At 40.6% G+C, this 20,193-nt stretch overlaps 1 protein-coding gene across 1 annotated transcript in view; it reads right to left on the reverse strand.

Moving 5' to 3' along the window:
• fat2 (FAT atypical cadherin 2) overlaps nucleotides 1–20,193 on the reverse strand; it is a 168,419-nt gene that overhangs the window by 43,495 nt on the left and 104,731 nt on the right. Inside the window, exons 16-21 of the mRNA XM_088344531.1 lie at nucleotides 18,720–18,931; nucleotides 15,446–15,586; nucleotides 13,185–13,328; nucleotides 8,447–8,644; nucleotides 4,287–4,887; nucleotides 2,202–2,402 (exon numbers count right to left, since the gene is read on the reverse strand). Coding sequence (XP_088200657.1) covers nucleotides 2,202–2,402; nucleotides 4,287–4,887; nucleotides 8,447–8,644; nucleotides 13,185–13,328; nucleotides 15,446–15,586; nucleotides 18,720–18,931 — 1,497 coding nt within the window. The remainder of the gene's footprint in view (nucleotides 1–2,201; nucleotides 2,403–4,286; nucleotides 4,888–8,446; nucleotides 8,645–13,184; nucleotides 13,329–15,445; nucleotides 15,587–18,719; nucleotides 18,932–20,193) is intronic.

The following is a 20,193-nucleotide window of genomic DNA, read 5'->3' on the forward strand; positions in this document are numbered from 1 at the left end:
AATTGAGTCTTCATTTAAGGTTTGACTTGAAAGCCCAACGTAGAAGTTCAGATTAATGATTGATTCAATTCTTAGGGTTAAGATAAAGTCGAGGTTTCAAGCATTTACTGAATAGTTGGATTGACGGCATTACATGAACAGATCCTGACAGGTGCAACTCATGTAGAGTCCATAGATCTTACATAGCGGTAGCGAGCGCAGATGAAACGGCCCGAGAATAGAGTGTCGATTCTGATCTGGCGTCCGTCAGATACCGCAGCAGGTAAAAAAAGAGCTCCAAAAAACGTCAGAAAGTGCCTTTGATGTCAGTTGAACGGTAAAAGACAAAAACGCTGCCGGCTCCTCGTCAGAACATCAATATCGCTAACGAGAAACCGGCGATGCGATGAGTCACTCTGACGCACGTATCAATACATTGCTTGAATCAAAAGTTTCAAGGGTTTTTCTGTTGCATCACATTGATATTTACGCTGATTACTTAATCAGCATGCGTCATGTAATGACAGTATTAATTGCTATATAGCATCATTCAGTTTAAATGTTTGTTTTAAGTTGGAAGAATCCTGCTTGAACTTTTTTAGCTAAATCACTGAACACTTGAACAAACTAAAAATTAACTCAATCAAAATAACTTAAAAAACACTGACTGACTGACGTAGCCACTGACCCACCCACTGACTGACTGACACTCACTCACTCACTCACTCACTCACTCACTCACTCACTCACTCACTCACTCACTCACTCACTCACTCACAAATTGGCCCCTAATAACTTCTAAATAGTGTAGCGACTGACTAAATTACTGACTCACTTGAACAAACTAAATAATAACTCAATCGAAATACCTTACAAAAAAACACTGACTGACTGTCCGACTGACTCACTCGCTCAGTGACTCGATCACTCACTCACTTTCTCACAAATTGGCCTCTAATAACTCAAAAAATATTGTAGAGAGTGTACTTGCATATTGTTCCCATTGATAAAGCATGTGAGGAAAAGCACCATAATCGCCCCGGAGATCGGTGGCGGCAAAGCACAGTGTCATTTATAACACGGGCTGTGAATGTCCAATGAAATATTAAAGATGCTCTAAAGAGTTTTACTTAAGTGGACCCAGTAAAAGAAGGTAATAATGTCTTATGACTGCTGAATAAAAGAGAACGTGTGACTTGACGCCTTCTTGATTGTCTTATCCACGTATTCTCTTGAGTCAAAATAATACGAAGCTACAAAACAAACGGACATTTTATCGCAAGTTTATTCCGTCTGAGTCGCTGCTAATCCTGACAGGAATGCCCACACACATCAACACCTGCACAATGGCCACTATCGGTGAATTTGACTCATTGAGTAGGCTGAGGTTTTCTTGGTCACGGGATGATTTACAAATGAAATGTTGGGCGTCAACTTTCCAAAATGAACTCCTTTTTTATTTTTTTATGTAGAACACATGTGTCAAACTCATGGCCTGTGGGCCAAATGCGGCCCGCAAGACAATGCTGAGAAGCTCGAGGCAAAAATGAGCGTCAAACAATGAAGTGGAGTTTTAAAGACAGGCTGCACTCTCAAAGCACCCACTGCACTTGTATTTACTGACTATCATTTATAAACCATAGAACATTGAGGAAACCCATTCCATTGTTATTTTACTTAAAATAAAAGTCACGTACAGACATGCTGTTTAAGGCAATATGAAGAGTGATCTCACGCCCATAGTCATGGTTTTCTGTTATACTTGGATGAAAATGGTGTTAGTGCGGAAATGACTGGTTCAAATACTGTACGAATGCAAACCCATTAACCCGCAAAAGATGAAAAAGAAGGAGGAGAAAAAAAAACGTAATTCTTTTACTGTATTATCTAATCTTAAATCCCTGAAACATAATTAATTGGGAGCCACTAAAAAGACCCCAGCCATGCAATTAATTTACTAGTCCGGCCCCCGTAAGAATGTTCCTACCATGTGGCCCTTGAGCAAAATAAGTTTGACAGCCTTGATATATGCCGTTGGGCAAACCACAAAATAGGCAGTCAATCGTACTGCAGGGAAAGGCACATGTCGAACTTATCTCACTCTCGCTGACTCATGTTGACATTCAAATTCAACATTTCAAAACTTTGTAGAGTACACTGACATTTTGCAAGCTAAAATTGTGAGCAATGTGATTCTGCCCTGAAATTACAGAGCATCATACCGTTACAGGGACAGACGCTCTCCCAGTGGTGTGGCGGTGTGATGTAGGCCAGTCTGGCAGTGCTGAAGTGGTTGATGGTATCTTCTGGCAAGTGGACCGTGTTCCTGCACCCCCGTGGCGGACATCCGGCACCCAAACAGCCGTTGTGGCTAAAATGGACGATATCCAGGCCCAGAGAGTCCTCGATGTCCGACAAGATTCCTAAATGCGACACCATGAAGACTTTTTTATTCTGATGCTTGCGTGAAGTGTAATAATGCCCCTTTAGAGGTAAGTAAAAGTACTCTTACTGCAGAATAATATGACTCAATTCGATCTGTATATACATATACCAATGACAAGTGGTCTAATTTTTGTCCTTGATAAGCCTTTTAAAACAAGGCGCAAGCAAAGGTTTTTTGTAATAAAGTACTGCAGTCTAGGATACCTACATATTTACCTTCAGTGCAGACAGCGCTGGGCAAAGGCAAAAGAGTGCCTGAGCGCTGTGTCATGCTCCGCCCATTTCTACCGAACACCCAATCAAATTGCTCTAGATTCTTTGATAGAGCTTCTAGGCAAAATGTTTGTTTTGGGTTAAAGGTTGTTCTGCGGATTTTCATGATGAAGGGTCTCAACAATGAACATACATTGTTAAATAAACTTCCTTATAATGTGTTATTTAGCCACTTACAGCCATATTAGGGTCTGTTGGGTTAACACCTTGACTCTACTGCACTTAAAATTATTTTCTGTATATACTGGACTAGACCCATCAGTTATGTTTTGGCTTTGCATGTGTAACAATTGACTCTGGATGATGTACTGTAATATATTGAATCATTTCACAATTCTTCATTTATCGCCAAGCCATATGTATTCATGAAAAGAGCCATATATGGCTCGTGTAAAAATGTTCCCAACCCTTTGAAGGCTAACATAGTGAATTCAATTGTTAACATAAGCGATTAGTGCCCCTCAGTAGTTGCGAGGAAAGCATGCCTACAAATCACGCTTTCTATATTGATTTGTTGGCGAATTGTTTGCTATCTAACAAAACCCAGTTGGATGTGCTTTATTAAAGGGACAGTGTGCATAATGTGATCACTAGATGACGTATTGTGCAACAGAAAACAAGGACTAAAAAGCACAAGGAAGAATGCAAACTAAAGAGACTCAAATTGACCAAATTGCACCGTTTTTCTGGTAATGCTTTTTTCCAGTTTTTGGTTTATAGGGTTTCCCTTAGTTGAACCTTAAATAATGTAAAATAAATAGAAGTTTCTCAACCTATGAGTAAATAAAAAATGAATGTTTATATGATAATTAGTGTATGTTTGCTTACTATCCAAATTAATATTTATTTTTCAAATGATTGAAGGACAGCACGGCAGCACAGTGGTTAGCGCGTGTTCTGAGGTTATGAGATCTATGTGGAGTTTGCATGTTGTGCCCGTGCTTGCGTGGGTTTCCTCAAGGCACTCCGGTTTCCTCCCACATTCCAAAAACATGCATGTCAGGTTAATTGGCAGGTTCAAATTGTCCCTAGTGTGTTGTCCGTCTCTGTGTGCCTTGCAACTTGCCAGCAACCAGTTCAGGATCTCTCCTGCCCACTGCCCGAAGATAGCTGGGATGGGCTCCAGCACCCCCGCGACCCCACTGAGGATAAGCGTTGCAGATAATGGATGGATGGATGGATAAATGAATGGATTTCTTTATTAGCCACTAGAAGGCGCTAAATAATGCAAAATGTCCTTTTGAACTGCATGCAACAGCTAAGAATATGTGAAATGTAATAATGTTTTGTTGTTATCTGAGAATTAAGCCTAGTTTAGTGCTCTTTATTAAGTAAAAAGTTAATCTATGTTTATTTATGCTGAATATACAGTATATAGAGTATATATTTTAATTGTCTGTGTATTTTTTTATTGAATGGTGCCTATTAAAATTAAGAAAGAATTGTGAAATTATCGTAAATTGTATACAATTTCAGAGAGAAATCTGAGATTTTATTTCTGCCAATCCCTCGAACATTGACTGGTAGCAATGGTGAACACAAGAAAACCATTGCTGCAACAGATTAGAAAATTGAGTGCTGAGGATCACCTGGAAGTCTGTTGGTCGGTAAAGAATGGATTATCCCACTCTGAGGCCTCCAGACCAGCAACACATCAAGAGCCGGGATGTCAGGTAACATCTGCAGGCTGACCAGGTGCAGCTCTTGCCGGGGAAACGCCAAAGCTTGTGCCAGGCTGCGCTGAAGACCCCGCCAGTGATCGGCCAGAAACTCCTCTGAGGAAATCCTGGGCAGTTGGAGACTCAAACCATTGTCCAGTGCCTCTTGTGTAGCTGACCACACGTGGACCTTCACTGCAGTCCAAACTTTAAATCTGCCGTCTGTCACGCTGACGTTAAGAACATAGGAGCCCTCTTCCAGGTTTTTGTCCGCCCATATTTTACCATTAACCCTGTCCATTGAGAAGCGGTGTCCGGCGGGTTCTTCGGTGACCAGCGCGTATGCCAGCACATCCTGCGGGTCCTGGTCGGAGGCGTGGAGACGGCCAATGAGGCGCAGGCCAAAAAACCCGCCGGTGGTGGTAATAAAGACCTCTAGGGGCACCACGGAGGGAGGGTACTTGCTCTGCTCTGTGACGTTGATGGTGACCACGCAGATGGAAGAGAGCGGAGGGTGGCCGTTGTCCGTCACCTTTAAAAGGTAACATTAAAATTTTATAAAATTACAAATGATAAATTCTTCTTCAAATGGCAGATCATTAATTTGTTTGAGTATAGTGGTATCTTTCATACAAGCACTAGACAAGAACATTTCGATACACGAGTTTTATTTGGAATAAGAATACTGCTCCGCATTTGACGTATAATACAGGTCACGAGCAGTCCCAGAGGCTAACTATAGAGACCACTCAAGACGACCCAAACGTGTAAGGTTTTATTGGAAAATCGAGGAAGTCATGTGCGGGGAAACAAACAACAGCGATCCGGTGATCGCTGGGCAGGAGGAGCAAGGAGCTCACGGGATCGGAGCGTGGTCGGAATGCGGAAACGAGTGGAGTTGTTAGGACGAGTTATCGGAGCATGGTCGATGTGCAAAAGCGGGTCAAGTATCCGGAGCGGGAGATCAGATCATGGTCGGTGGGCAAAAACGGGTCAAGTAGCCGGAGCGGGTGATCGGAACGTGGTCGATGGACAGAACGGGTCAAGTAGCCGGAGACGGACGGGACGGACGGGACGGACAGGAGCCAGAGACAAATAGTGCTTGCCTTGCGTATGCTGAGGTTCGCTGACGGACTGACAAGGAGTGAAAGGAGTACTGAGTTTAAATAGGGGTGGAACCAATCAGACAACGAGCAACAGCTGGCGGCAAACGAGATAATGGGTAATCGTGACAACCACCAGCGTCAGCTTGTTCCAGTTTGCCCATGTAAACTACCACAGGCTAGAAAAATACATGACAAATGCAGCTGTCAACATTTTCTGTGTGTACGTTCATTGAAAGTAACATAATTTTAAGTGTAAGTTACTGTAAGTGCTTACTCAACCTTACTCAACTTTATTTTTAAAGCCCTTTCAAAAAACACAGCCGAAGTACTGTCCACAAATAAAACATAGTAAACAGAAAAAACCTTACGTATTATCAACAGTCTCGCATAGCTGTTAACCACCGCCAATAGTGCTCCTTAATTATCATTAAGCGATAATAAACCTTACAAACACAACACAACCTATTTACTCTCAGCAAGACAGACTGAGTTGATTGCTATGACAATATTAGCAGTCTACTGACGTTTTCGTCTGCCTCCAGTGACTGAGACCATCCGGATTATTGCCGAAATGGAAAAGTACACAATTTGAAAGGATCAAAAACGTATAAAACAGGGGAAAATGTATAAATTTACAGGTATAGGAAATCCGTGACTCCTTCTTGCAACACCCGTCCACGAAACCACGCACACACATTTGTTAATGCGCTCATATTAAACTTTAATTTCATAAATATCATCTTATTCATCTTGTCATTGTATTGCTTTTTTCATGTTAAATTACTATTTTAATGTGCATATGGTAACTGTTCTGCCTTTGGGAAACAGAGTGGTCTTCAAGTTGCCCCCTTGAGGTTAACATGTTAATCCATATTACACACTGTCCCTCAAATTATTTTTAAGTTTTATTCAGGGATTTTAAGTAATATGCTCTAATATCACAATTTAAAAAATGTGGTCTGATACGAAATCATCTTGTTAAAGTAAGCAAAACTTTTGCTGTGATAGCCAATTGCAGATCATTTAACCAGATTCAAGGAGATTTTTGTATTCAAATAAATAATTTTTTCTTATTTTAATACAAATTATTTCACTTCAAACTAGCTAATTTTTTTCATTTGACCTCTGTTGAAAAGAAGATGATGTTTAAAACGAGCATAAAGATGGCAGAAAAAGATATTTTCTCACATAAAATGTTTGTTTTTCCTGATTCATCATGAAATAATTATTACATTTAAAAAACAGTAGTAGTACGCTTTGTCAGCTGTAAAAAAAACATTTGAATTTGGAAACATGATTATTCTGCTGGTTTAAGTACACTATTTCACAATTTATAACTGAACTTTCTTTTCGGAAATGATCTTCTAGTTTCAGTTTGAAGACTTCTGGGCCAGAACTTAGCTGTGTCAGTCAAGTCTAGCCTTTGGAAAATTAGTGATCTTCTTCTTCGATGCTCTCTACTGATAAAAAGTCAATAATGTGACACTTTGAGGTTTTCGCCTGCCGGATCTCGAAATTCCGGTGATTTTATTTCGCCTGTGACCTCGCTGCCTAGCTTGCACGCATCTTGAACATATCTTAAATATGCCTCGTATGTTGCACTGAATGTCAATGCTGCTTCTGAATCAACCTTTCGTCACCTTTTGGCACTCTCCCTCGCTCCCTGGGTAGATTTAAACGAATGCCGGGTCAGTTGTGTTTTTGCAGGGAGACTGCGGTCCCACAATGACAATCAGCTCATTAGTAGTTTGGAGTCAACCAGCATCATCATCTTCATCACCATCCTGCCTTTTATCTCCAGACTGAGTGGGATTACCGCGTGTTGACATGGCGCGACACGTTATTATAGCGACTCTAATACTCCTAAGACCTGAACAAATCCGAACGCGGATGAAACGTGACAAAGATGACAGGGATGGAACTTTTACCCTATGAAAAAAATCAAGCTGGCGGTGTCAAAAGTTGAAAGGTTAAACTAATGTACTTTCCAGACTAAGACCAGATATTCGAACGTGCGGCTTATAACCGGTGCGCCTTATATGCTGATTGGAAATGCTTTACCATATTTGAACCATTATTGATCAGTCGATGTCCAAAATTGCTTAACCACTGTAGCAACGGGGACCAAACTGCATGGTATCGGTAAGAGCACTGAATCCTAACTACCAAGCTTCTAAGGACATGGATGGTTGGTCACAATTGCACAATATAGAACCTGGATTGTGGTGGGGAGCGCACTGCCCCCTATTCACTTGGCTACTGGGGATGCAGATGACACTTAAAAAAGCATTAGGCCTTATTTCATCATCACAATATTTTGCCTAGTACGTTAGACAAATGAGAAAACAGAAAGTGTTTACAAATAGGTAAAAATTTGGTTTAAATTTTTGTCAGCTTAAAAAAGCATTGTGACACACGTTTTAAACATGTGTGGCCATCCATGTATTCATGTATTTCAGGGACACCAAATTACTTCCCACAATGTCTATCACCTTATTCAATTCAGAACGGCCTAATTACTTTCCACAATGCCTTTCATTTAATTTGTGTGGTTCGTAAAGTCGACAGTACCTGTATTTGAGTGGTCCCCAACCATTTCTGTACCATGGACCGGTTTAATGTCTGACAATATTCTCGCAGCCTGGCCCAAAAATAACATCAATAATTTGACAGCGTGACGTAAAAGAGTATGCCTATGAGATAAAACCTACTGCCTTTTTAGTTTATTCTGTATCCCTAATGGTCTAGTCAATGGGGTCAGGCACTGCAATTGCCGTTGCCTCCTACGCTATGCAAATAGGATCAGTAATAAATTCCTACTGATCAATCAGTGCACAGATGCAGCATTTTTAACTACACGCGCCTTGAGGTACATGCGCCTTGAGGTCCGGTGCGGCTTATGTGTTAAAACATATTACAAAAGACTAATTTTCATAATTAGGTTGCACCTCATAATGCGGAAAATACGGTATTTTCAGCTCTTGCCTGAATCTTGAGGTGGTGCTGTGCTCGGTTAGCCCTCTTGAGCGGGGCTGCCAGAGACAGCAAGCCGCCCTGGTCCACCTGGAAGTGCCGATCCTCGTTGCCGCTGGCGACATGGAAAGAGAAGGGTGGACCGTTGCGTGGAGTGTCCAAGTCAGTCACAAGCAGTTGCAGAATGCCGCTGCCCACTGCTTCGCCCTCCTGTGACCAATAAATGAAACAAAACATTTATATGGTACAATTTGCCGCTGTCATAAATTTTTTTTTTCCATATTCTAAATACCTATTTTGTTTTTGCATTTATGACAGTGTTTTTCAACCATTGTGCTAGGTGATAAGTGTATGGATTAGTAGAAACTCAAAATAAGGAGAGAAGACATCAATGGATTTTGAGCTTGTAGGGATAACAGGAGAGGACTGTATTGAACCCTCAGATAAGTCATTCCAAACCGTTCCAAAAGGTCTTCCCTTAAGCCCTTTCTTTTTATTAAATCGCCTAGGTTACAAAAGAGCTCAGAGCCCGCACGTGCCAGCCCCAAGCATCTTCCTTGGTCGCACAACGCCGCACCCGCTGGTTTGGCCATGTCCTTCGTCTACCACCAGACCATCCGACACGAGCCATTCTCCAGTTTGACCCAAAGGCCGCAGGCTGGAGACGACCACGAGGGAAACCCCGCACTCGATGGCTCGACGTCGTTGCGGGCGACCTCCAACAACACGGAGTTGCCGTAGAGGATGCAGAACAGCTGGCACAAGACCGCCAGCATTGGAAAAACCTGGTTCATCTGGTCGGCTCAACGCACAGGGACGGGACCCCCCGACCTTCGCTGGAGCAATAAGGAAGGAGGTTACAAAAAGCAGATCCGCCTTAAAGGTGGTGGAAATCAAAGACAGCAAGATGATTGGCCAGTAGTGAAAATTACGTGGAAATTGCATGATAGTCAAAATAATGAACAGTGCAAAACAGTCAAAACAACAAACATTGAGCCAACAACAGAGCGCAAAGATAATAGTTAAACTAGTGTGGCATGCTCAGCAAACTTCTTTGCAGGTGTCCGATAGTAAATACAGAAAATGAATCATTTACTTATCATTCCCCTTTCCGTATGAGAAAAATAACACAATTATAGGCAGTTATTTACTGAAAAAACAAAACAACTAACATGAAATTATTTACCTAACACCAAGGCACATTAGTGTGCTGTGAAATCTTTCTAGTGTGCCACAGGAAATTGCCCAATATTATTTTTTTGCAAAAACATGCCGTTGGTGAGCAACTAACATTCATCCTTATGGAATGGCAGCAGATAACTATTTTTTTTCTTTTTGTACACTGATCAGCTTATGAGATACTACAGGGAAATGGTAACTTATTTAGTCTGGTTAGACATTTTAAGATTGCATTTCAAAAATAATAAAATAAACCAACTAAGGTAAAAATCTTGCACATAATTTTATAAGTTTTTTTATAGATGACAAAAGAAAAATGAGTTTTTGTTCCACTTGCAGATCATTTTTGCTCCATTCCAGGGTATTTTGTTATTTTTCTTGAAAAATAATATACCGGTAGTCAAATAACTATAGTAAAAAATAAATGACCTCCTGAGCCACAGCTAATGCAAAACAACCTTTATATAGTCATGAAAAAAACTAAGAATGCAAGCTTAAACACCCATCCATCTATCCATCCATTATCTGCACTGCTTATCCTCAGAAGGGTCGTAGGAGTAATGGAGCCCATCCCAGGAACATTCAGGCAGTGGGCAGGGGACACCTTGAACTGGTTTCCAGCCAGTTGCAGGGCACAGATAGACAGACAACTCAGGCGCTCATACACACCCAGGGACAATTTAGACCTGACATGCGTGTATTTGGAATGTGGGAGGAGTGCCCGGAGGAAACCCACGCAAGAACAGGGAGAACATGCATACTCCACCAGGGAGGTTTGATCTCACGACCTTGGACTTGTGCCGCACACGTTCTAACCACTAAACTTAAACAAATAAAACATGATTAAACATATAAGTAAATGAAACTGGTGCCGGGAATTCATTTTCAATAATTTTCAACAGACAGAATTTCATGATTAAAGAAAAGTGTGCCTTGCCTAAAAAAATGGAGGAAACGCAAATTTATGGAATGGTTACAATGTTATTAACTAGAGCAATACAGTAGCATTACTGAGTATTTTTTGCACAGAACGCGCTAAGTCTTCTTTGTGTTTTGACTCATGATAGACTTACAAAAAATGTGAACACTTATTACAATGTATATAAGTAACATCAGGGTTTAGATTTTGATTAAAGTCAACATCTAAAATTAAAACAACTTTCAAAATTAAACCACAACATCGTACTCAAAAGAAATCATTATTAATAATGTATTTAAAAATCAAATGTCATGCTAACAGCAATGCCGTCAGTGTTATGAGCGATTGAACAGCACCAGGTCGGCTCAGCAGCTGAGTGGTTAGAGCGGCATAGTTCTGAGGTCACTGGTTCAAATCCAGCGACCAGCCTTCCTGTGCCAAGTTTGCATGTTCTCCCTTAGCTTGCGTGGTTTTCCTCCAAGCACTCCGGTTTCCTCACACATTTTAAAAACATGCATGCCAGGTTAATTGGCCGGTCCAAATTGTCCCTAGGTGTGAATGAGCGAGCGAGTTGTCTGTCTCTGTGTGCCCTGCTACTGGCTTGCAACCAGTTCGGGGTGTCCCCTACCCACTCCCCGAAGACAGCTGGGATGGGATCCAGCACCCCCGCGACCCTACTGAGGATAAGCGGTGCGATAATGGATGGATGAATGAACAGCACTAAGGTTGAACAGATCATTATTGCAGATGTTATGCTTTTACCTGTAGCTGTAGTCTAAACAAAAAAGTAAACATACCGGAGAAATGTTTCTCCAATTAAAAATGATTGTCTTTTTTCAACCATCTTATTGGCATAAATAGTGTGGTGTAAAGGTAACAGCAGCCACCATAATGATTGTTTTTGTTTTAACAACAATGCAATTTAAAAGTTACAGAAAACCCTGATGTGTCACACCTAAAAGGAAGTTAGAAGTTGACCATTTTTGGTTGACTGTATATAGTTTTAGGCCAGGGACGTCAAAGTCAAATGGACAGAGGGCCATTTAAAAAACGGGCTTATAAACCTAGGGCCAGACTGATTGAATGTTGAAAATGTTTAAAATGATAGGTATAGAAGAAAAAACATCCAGAGACACTACTCCAAAATGTAAAACTCCCTGTCACTAGATTCCAACTGAAGACTGCATGCACCAGATGGATACGGATGTTGATTGATTGGCAGACGCCGCTTTGAAGACAGGCGTCATTCCGATGAGACGGCTTGTATGGAGAATTGGCGGATGGACAGGTAATTCTGTGTATTTCTGCTCGAGGGGGGAGGCAGTGACAAATGGGCTTTAACAATGTTACCCTCCATGATGGAGGATTCCTGGCAGGCAAGTTTCTTCAAGAAACTACTTGGATTGTACTGACCAAACCATTTTGGATAAAACATGAAGCCTTTTCATGTGAGGGTAAGCCTGGGTGAAACTGTTTTTTGGTATTGAGCCGATCCGAGTAAATACAAGGTAATATCGGTCCATACGGATCCAACCGGATCTCGTACGTATTCGATACCGATCAGATACCAATTCAATAAAGATCTGATATTGATACTTTGGCTTAGAAATCTCATATGAAATGAAATGATCTGCATTTATATAGCGCTTTTCAAGTCAATGACTTCCCAAAGCGCTTTACATTGTGCTTCACATTTCCCAATAGCGGCCGTGATCTGTGCAGCCATGCAAGGCGCTAACCTGCTTATTGGGGGTATTGGGGGTTCAGTGTCTTACCCAAGGACACTTCGACATGTAACACGGACAAGCCTGGATTCGAACTGGGATCCCTTAATCCTAAAACGATCGCTCTACCACCTGAGCTACTGCCGCCCCACTCATTGAATAATTGAACCTCTCCCCCGTGAGTTAGTGTATGATTACGCTAAAAATAGCCTGTCTATTTCTCAATTTAATGAACACAAGGTAAACTTTAGCAGTATCACAAAATTATATATAAACATTTATACTACAACTGTTTGGGAACAAAAGTCCACCCATCCAATGATTTTCTGCACCGCTTATACTCACTAAGGTCGCAGGGGTATTGGAGCCCATCCCAGGTATTTTCGGGCATTGGGCAGGGGACACCCGGAACTGGTTGCCAGCCAGTTGCAGGGCACACAGACACAGACAACTCACTCGCTCATTCACACCAAGGGACAATTTGTACTGGCCAATTGAACTGACTTCCATGTTTTTTGGGATATACTGGAATGTATGGAGGTAACCCACGCAAGCATGTGGAGAACATGCAAACTCCGCACAGGATAGCTGGTAGCTGGATTTGAACCCATGACCTCAGAACTATGCTGTGGACGGGCTAACCGCTGAGCTGCCGTACCTCCCCCTCCAAAAATGGATGGGAAATAAAATCTGCAATATAAGGTGTAACCAGAATTGGATAGAATTTGAAACTTATAATGTATGTATTATCACAAGACACAAACAATACTATTACAGCAATACTAAAAATGGAAAGACAGTATGGATCTCAAGACAACAGTATCGATCCGTTTAAAGCACTCGCTCGTTATCCATAATATCGATATTTGGATCGATCTTGCCCCCTATAGTGAGGCGACAAAAAAACAATTCTGGGGGGTTTTCTAACCTGTAACAGTAGATGATGCAGGACCTGGGAGAAAATCGGAGGATTGTCGTTGGCATCAGCGACGGTGATGGTAACGAGGACGGCGGAAGAAAGCGGCGGATTGCCTTCGTCGGCCGCTTGCACTGTCAGGGAGTAATGAGGACGCTGGACAGAAACAGTCAAAACGGATCGTTTAGGACACAACAGATTGATTTCATGCCACTTAATTATCGGTCTTATGCAAATGTGTAATTACCCGCTCTTGATTTACTCTTGGCTGTATAAACATGTTTGCATGTTTCACCCATTTTTTAAAAGTTTTTAATGGTCCCAAAACCAGCTTGGTATCGTTATTACTTGCATGTACAGGGTGGTGCAAAAGATGGACTTACTCTCCCAAGAACATCAAAAGATGAGAAAGAAGATCGTTAAAAAAATGAATCATAGAAAGTTTCAGGCAGTTTGTTGAAAGTTTGTACTTCTTTGTCAAAGTTGTGAATGGTACCAAAAGCAAAGATATTTTTTAAGGGAATAGAATATCACATTTTTGCTTAAATACCTGTGTTCCTATACAAAATAGCATATGACTTTATTACTTAAACATCAATAATGCAGTTCGCAAACCAATTGCCATCTTTTTCCACGTTATTGTTAAAATAGATCCGTGAAGTAAAAACATTTTTCTTTGTTTTAAAAAAAATGATTATACTATTAATCAGTTCTATTATACATTGAAACCATTCGTTTAACAAATACAAGTACTGTATTTCTTTTTCACAAATAGCTCTTTTAGGGACTGTTTAGCCAATCAGAATGCAGAACACAATGCATTTTGAACATCCGTTGAGCAGTAAGACCGTGAAAGGTGAACTCTGTTAATGCAATGACTCTATCATTTTTGGTGTTTCACTTCTTTTTTTTTATGCCTTCACTAATAAAAAAAATGGAAAATTATTCGGAGTCTTTAAAAAATACTAAATATTGTTTTTCAAATTTTAGAATACATTCATATAATTATTAGTAAATAAGAAAATATTACGAAGAATAATGCTCCTTTTAACCATTTGTTTTGAATTGTACTAATTGTCTTTATTTTATAGAAAAATAAAATTTAATACAGACAGCATTTTACCTTTTTTTTTAGAAAAACAGAAAAAAATACTAAAAATGTCACAACATTTCAAAAAAATCATATTTGTGTTGAAAAAAACTTGGGTTGTAATTTCAGGAATTGATATTTTAAATGCACTGAATTTTAACCTGTAACGTAAGAAAAATCTTTCAAGACATTTGCTGTTTTTTCTTTTTAATTTTTTGTTTTAGCATGGAAGATAAACTCAAATAGAATAAAAGTTTACAATAATATAGTACTTAATGTTACGGTTGCCATGGCACCCAATTGGCCTGCCCATGTGGCGCCAGATGCGGCTCTGCCCCGCAAAATGTGGGTTCTGACTTGGTCTTGTTGCCTGGTGGTATTTCCTGTCCGGTATTGTTCTTGTTTATTTTGGTCTATTTAATATTGGTTTCTAGTTTTGTCCTGTTTATTATTCTCTCCATTTAAAATTCCCGTCTATTTTGTCCTGTCTAATTTGGATATCCCGTTTCTACATCAATCCTGTCTGTCCTGTCCTGTCCAGTCCTGTCCGGTATCAACCCCATCCGTCCGATATCTGCTCGGGCAATTGGTGTCGATCTCGTCGGCCTCTGACTTCCTGTCTTTCCACGCCAGACCGCTGCCTAACGTGCATGACTCCCCATTTTCTGTAAAATCAAAGCTTGCGTGAGAACGTCACGCATTTGGGTCCTGATCCTGTTCCGGTTCTTGACACTTAATCCTTGGTTTTGGGGGCACCTGTAGCTGCAAGAGACGGGTGACAGTCATGTCACATGAGTCTCATGTAAACTAAATAAATACAAATTTCTTGACCTACGGGTTATAATAAAAAAATGCACGTTCATTCGATAGTTCAAGAATTTTTGCTTATTCTTCAAATCAATATTGATTATTTTTCATAGTTGATGTTATTTTTTTACCACCAAAAGGTGCTAAATATAACACAATGTCCCTCAAAGACATTCTGGTTCACTAAATTACACAGTAGTATTTTTAACAACGAGGTGCAATTGAGAGCCCACCCCCAATACATGTGAAGAGCGCAGAACCTCATGGTGCTTTTTCATCTAGCACCAAAATGAGAAAGTAAAAGGGGGCACGCTTTCAGCATGCCTCCTGATGGAGATTATTTACTGTAGCGCGAAGTTTGAGGACAAAGACTGACCTCCTCTCGGTCCAGGCCGGCGCAGACGCTGATCTCGCCGCTTCGAGGGTCAATAGCGAATTGATGCAGGGGGTCTCCGCTCACGATAGAGTAACGCAGAAGGTTGTTAGTGGGAGGACCGTCACGATCGCTAGCTGTCACCTGCGGGGGGTGGGTTTGGAAAATATTAGTCCTCGAGCTTTCCATGAATGTCCTCATTTTATAAGGACCTAATCCTTGTGCTGTCTTCATTTTAGGCACCATTTTTTGTACCCTTTTTATGCAGCTTACAAGGAATTGCTTGGGGACAATCAAGGAAAAGTTCTGACATTTAAGCTATGTAACAACTCTCTCAAGCTAACCCAGCCAAGCTTGTATATCACCGCAACATTCGTTAATCTTGTATTTTAATCATCGCGGAGACCTGGGTCAACCCAGGATCCGTGGTGCAAGCGTGCAGCTAGCCTGCCGGTCCCTAAATCCCTTTCTTACGCTGAAAGAAGAAGCCCTCCAATTTCATTGTATTATTGTATAATAACAATAAAGACCTAAATTCTGGGATCTGTGTTTTCATTTGTAGATCTATAGTTGTTATTTTGTTACATTCAGATGTAATACATGTTACTGATATCTAATAAAAAAACTAAAATGTTTATACTTCACAGGTTTTGACTACTGCTGTACTCTTTTGGAACACAAATACTTTTCTCTGTAACGAGTACTCTTTCTTGAAAAATGTAGTAACTCAACTGTTGTTACTACATGGAGCATTACTGAGTTACTCATTTAATTCAGATAATGAATTGCGAGGTCCTCTGACTGCTGACCAATTTTGTATCATTCTTTTTGTCCAATAGAACAACCTACCCATGAATAAAAAAGGGTGGGCATGTTTATATTTCCCTCAATACAGCTATGGTGGTGTCGTTTGAAGCACAGAGTTCAAGAACGCTGAATTTCTCCTCATGGAGATATTCTCCCTATCGTACATACCCCCATCTAAGCACAATTTTAACTGTTAACTACGATAGTTAAATCAGGGGGTCAGCTTATATGTGAATATTTGGTTGTCTGTACGAGTAGGGAATTGTATGCAGTGCATTGGGATGATGTAATGGCGTATACAGGAACAACAAACCAACAGGAATATTGATGGGGCAAACAGAATTTACAGTAAAAGTGTACTAAATTTTGGTGTTATTATTGGTAAAACTATTTTTGCAATACACCATGCCTGGATAAAAAAAAGAAAATGTCTTGGACACTGCCCAGAAACGGAGGAGCAGATCTTCAAGTGGTTTGAAACCCAGAGACGACATGAATATGTCTTTGCAAAAAAAATCTTCACAATCCAAGATATATGAGGGGTTAACTGCTTCCACTAGTTCATGTTCAAGTTTTTTTCTTTTTTAACTATCTTAAAGCAGTTTTAGAGGGTCAACTTCTATGCAATATTTATGGTAGTTTGTAACTAGATAGTTACTTCGGAGTAAGATTCTTCTTATTGGAGACAGTAATCTGGGATCTCACTGAGTTACATTTTAAATAAGTAATTACTAAATGTTACTAATTACTGTTTTTTAGTAACGCGCCCCAAACTGTGTGGGAATACATTCAAACAGGGACCTTGTTAGCCAGCAGATCTGACAGCCATGCTTCTTCAGGTCAATTGCAAATAAGGTAAACTGTAATAGCATATCTCTGAAAAAACGTTGCGCGTTACTACAGTTTAGTGTTTTTGATGATTTTATGTGTGTGTGAATGCGCAAGAAGCGTGTTAGTGTGTGACAAGAAGTCGCCAGCAGAAAAATGTCAAACAAGACAGCGTGTGATTACGCTGCCATCAGCGGGTCGCTGAGCTGTGTTATTGCCACCTTATCTCCCGCCCGGTACCCGACGTGACGGCTCACATAAGTGCGGACTTGCACATCATGACTTTGTATTCACAAAAATACTGTCAGTTTTTGCAGTTAAAGTTAACTGGCGTGTTTGTGTTAGATTGTAGAAATATGTGGATGATGTAAAAATAAAGACTCTTTAAATGGCGTCAATGATCCAGTAAAGCACTGTACTTTAAGTATATAACTAATTGTGATTCACAGTACAATCTTATCTTTGATCTACTTCTGTTGAATTTTTAGCATTCTGCTGACATTGCAGGTTCTATAAAGACAAGGACTTGGAGTTTCTCCAGTCCCCATTTTTGACGATTTAGGACTTAATTTGAAACTGCTGAACCTTGTCCCAAGGGCGAGAAAAAAGTCCCTCGGCAGCTTCTGGTCCTTTTTTTAAGAATGAGCCAAAAGTCTTTTGGCTGCATATGTCCCTGTTTCAACGAGGAAGATAAAGACTCTCAGCCGCCCTAAGCCACTGTTCTGGTAGAGAAGGACTGTCTGCCACACCCTTTCCCAGCAGAGATGTTCTCCGGTTCTGGTCCTTTCACTGGCAATGGGGCAAATGTCTCTCGCCGGATTCTGTCCCTGAATCAGTGGGGAAGACAAGGACTCTCATCTGCCCCTAAACACTGTTCTGACGGTGAAAGACTGAATGGTACACCCTGTCCCAGCAGCGAGAATAGGGGCCCTTTAGCTGCTTCTATCTCTGTTTGGACTGAGAAGACAATGACTCTCATATGCCCTTATCCCTTGTTTAAGCGGTGAAAGACGGTCTTCCCCACCCTTTCCTGGCAGCAAAGAGAATATCCCGTTCGCTAATTCCAGTCCCTTTCCCGGCTGCCGCTTTTCTCCCTTTCACAGAGGCAAGGAAAAAGTACCTTGGCTGCTCTGTCCCTGAATTGACAGGGAAAGACAAGGACCTTCGGCCAACTCATCCTCTGTTCCGGCAAAGGACTGTCTGCAACAGCTTCCATGATTGTTTTATTGCGGGGGACATCTGGCATCGGGCCATTGAGATTGTGGTAATATAAGGATTTGACGGCAACCTTTGTCCATAGTCGGTCACCCGGACGATGTGTAAAGTTGGCCCAATATCCCTACACCTGATCGTGATTACCCTGACCCTTTATAATGACTGCTTTGACAGCACACGGGGTTGGGTCAATGCCACTTCCATCCTGTTTTATGCTATGATGTCAGATTTGTTTTTGTTTCTCGTTTTGGTTTTAGCACTTTGCTAGTTGTTTTGTGACCTTGTCTGTGCTTCCTGGTTATTGTAATAAATACCATAATTTTTACTTCTGCCTCAGTTCCAGCTTCCTTGCATTTGTGTCTACTAACTTAACTTATAATCATTAAGCTTCGCAGGCTAATTATATCTGTTTTTACTTTTGGTGTACCTTGATCACCAGACTTCCCGGAGCTCGCTCTTCGGATATCTCGGCGCTGTAGTCATTACGGCTAAAGATGGGAGCGTTATCATTGACGTCGCTCACGTTGACCACCACAATGGTGACATCTGCCAATGACGATCTGCCCCGACTACCTTCCACTGACAAGTAGAATTCCCGGGACACCTCAAAGTCCAATGGGGCGGCTAGGGTCAATTCACCTGTAGGAAAACAGAAAATATTTCAAAGATTTAGAATTTTCATCAAAAAACAACTGAAATATAACTTAAGATTGTTACATTTTTACCTTGATTGTTTTAGGAAACATTTCTACTGAGTGATAACTATATTTTAGTGGTCATAACAGCATTGGGCCTTTTCTGAGAGCATAAGAAAGGTGAGAGGACATAGCATTACTATTTACAATTAATAAAAAAAAAAGTTAATCTGGATATTCTCATTCATGCAGAACACCAACATTATCAACAGTATTTTAATTGTTTCTAATTTCATGTCAATGTCTCTTCTCCCTCTTTTGAACTTTTCAAGGGATAACTTTTGCATTTGGAAGCGTTTTCAATGCAACAATAACTAGACCTGCATGAGAATAGCATTTTAAAACAGGTTGGATATATCAGCACATGACTTACTCTTTCGCATGCTTTTTGTACCCCCCACATTACAGGAGTATAACTTAATTTGAAACTGTTCTTCACATTTCTTTCTAAATTCTGGCCATTGCATTTTAGCTTTGCAATTTCATTTCACCTAATGCTCCCTAATCAATCTGTAGTTCAAACGAAAAAGCTTCAAACAAATCTTCAAAAGAAAACTGACTTTCTCATTAAAAGGTAGAATTCAAATCAACCCTTTCAAAACCTTTTTAATATAAAGATGAATTGATTCCACTGTGCAGGGTGCAAAGGTAAAAAAACTATTCATTCTGCACGGAATTAGGTGTCCAGCTCATCACACACAGGGTGTGTACCCCTTTCTCCTGGCCATATCCAAGCAATATCTAAGCAACTTTTAAGGACTTTCCAAGCCAATTTTCCAATTTCTCCAATACCATTAAAAGAAAAAATCCGGTATGAATCATTCATTTTGCAGAGCAACAAATTGATTTGTGATTTATATATGTGATTTTGTATGTTGCGTGTGCATATATCGAGACATATTATTTTTAGATCTTGAGTAACTTGCCAATATGTCTGCTTTTGAGACATTTTTTTCCCCATACAGGTGTTGAGTAAGAGTAATAACAATAATATGTAGTGTACGTTTCGAGTTGCAGGAAGTTCTTACCATTACAATTTACTACTGCAAAACGCCATGGCCAAGCATGCACCTGTCCTATTGGAAGCGACCCGTAAGGGGAAATAAACCCATGAATGCCAGCTGCTGTTAATTACGAGGGAAGAAGAAATGCAATTGCAAATCGAAGGCATCATAGAACAGTGTTGGCGTCATTTTGAAGCAGACG

Source organism: Urocampus carinirostris, chromosome 9, assembly GCF_059441175.1.
Source record: "Urocampus carinirostris isolate Australia breed hairy pipefish chromosome 9, RoL_Ucar_1.0, whole genome shotgun sequence".
Classification (NCBI taxonomy): Eukaryota; Metazoa; Chordata; class Actinopteri; order Syngnathiformes; family Syngnathidae; genus Urocampus; species Urocampus carinirostris.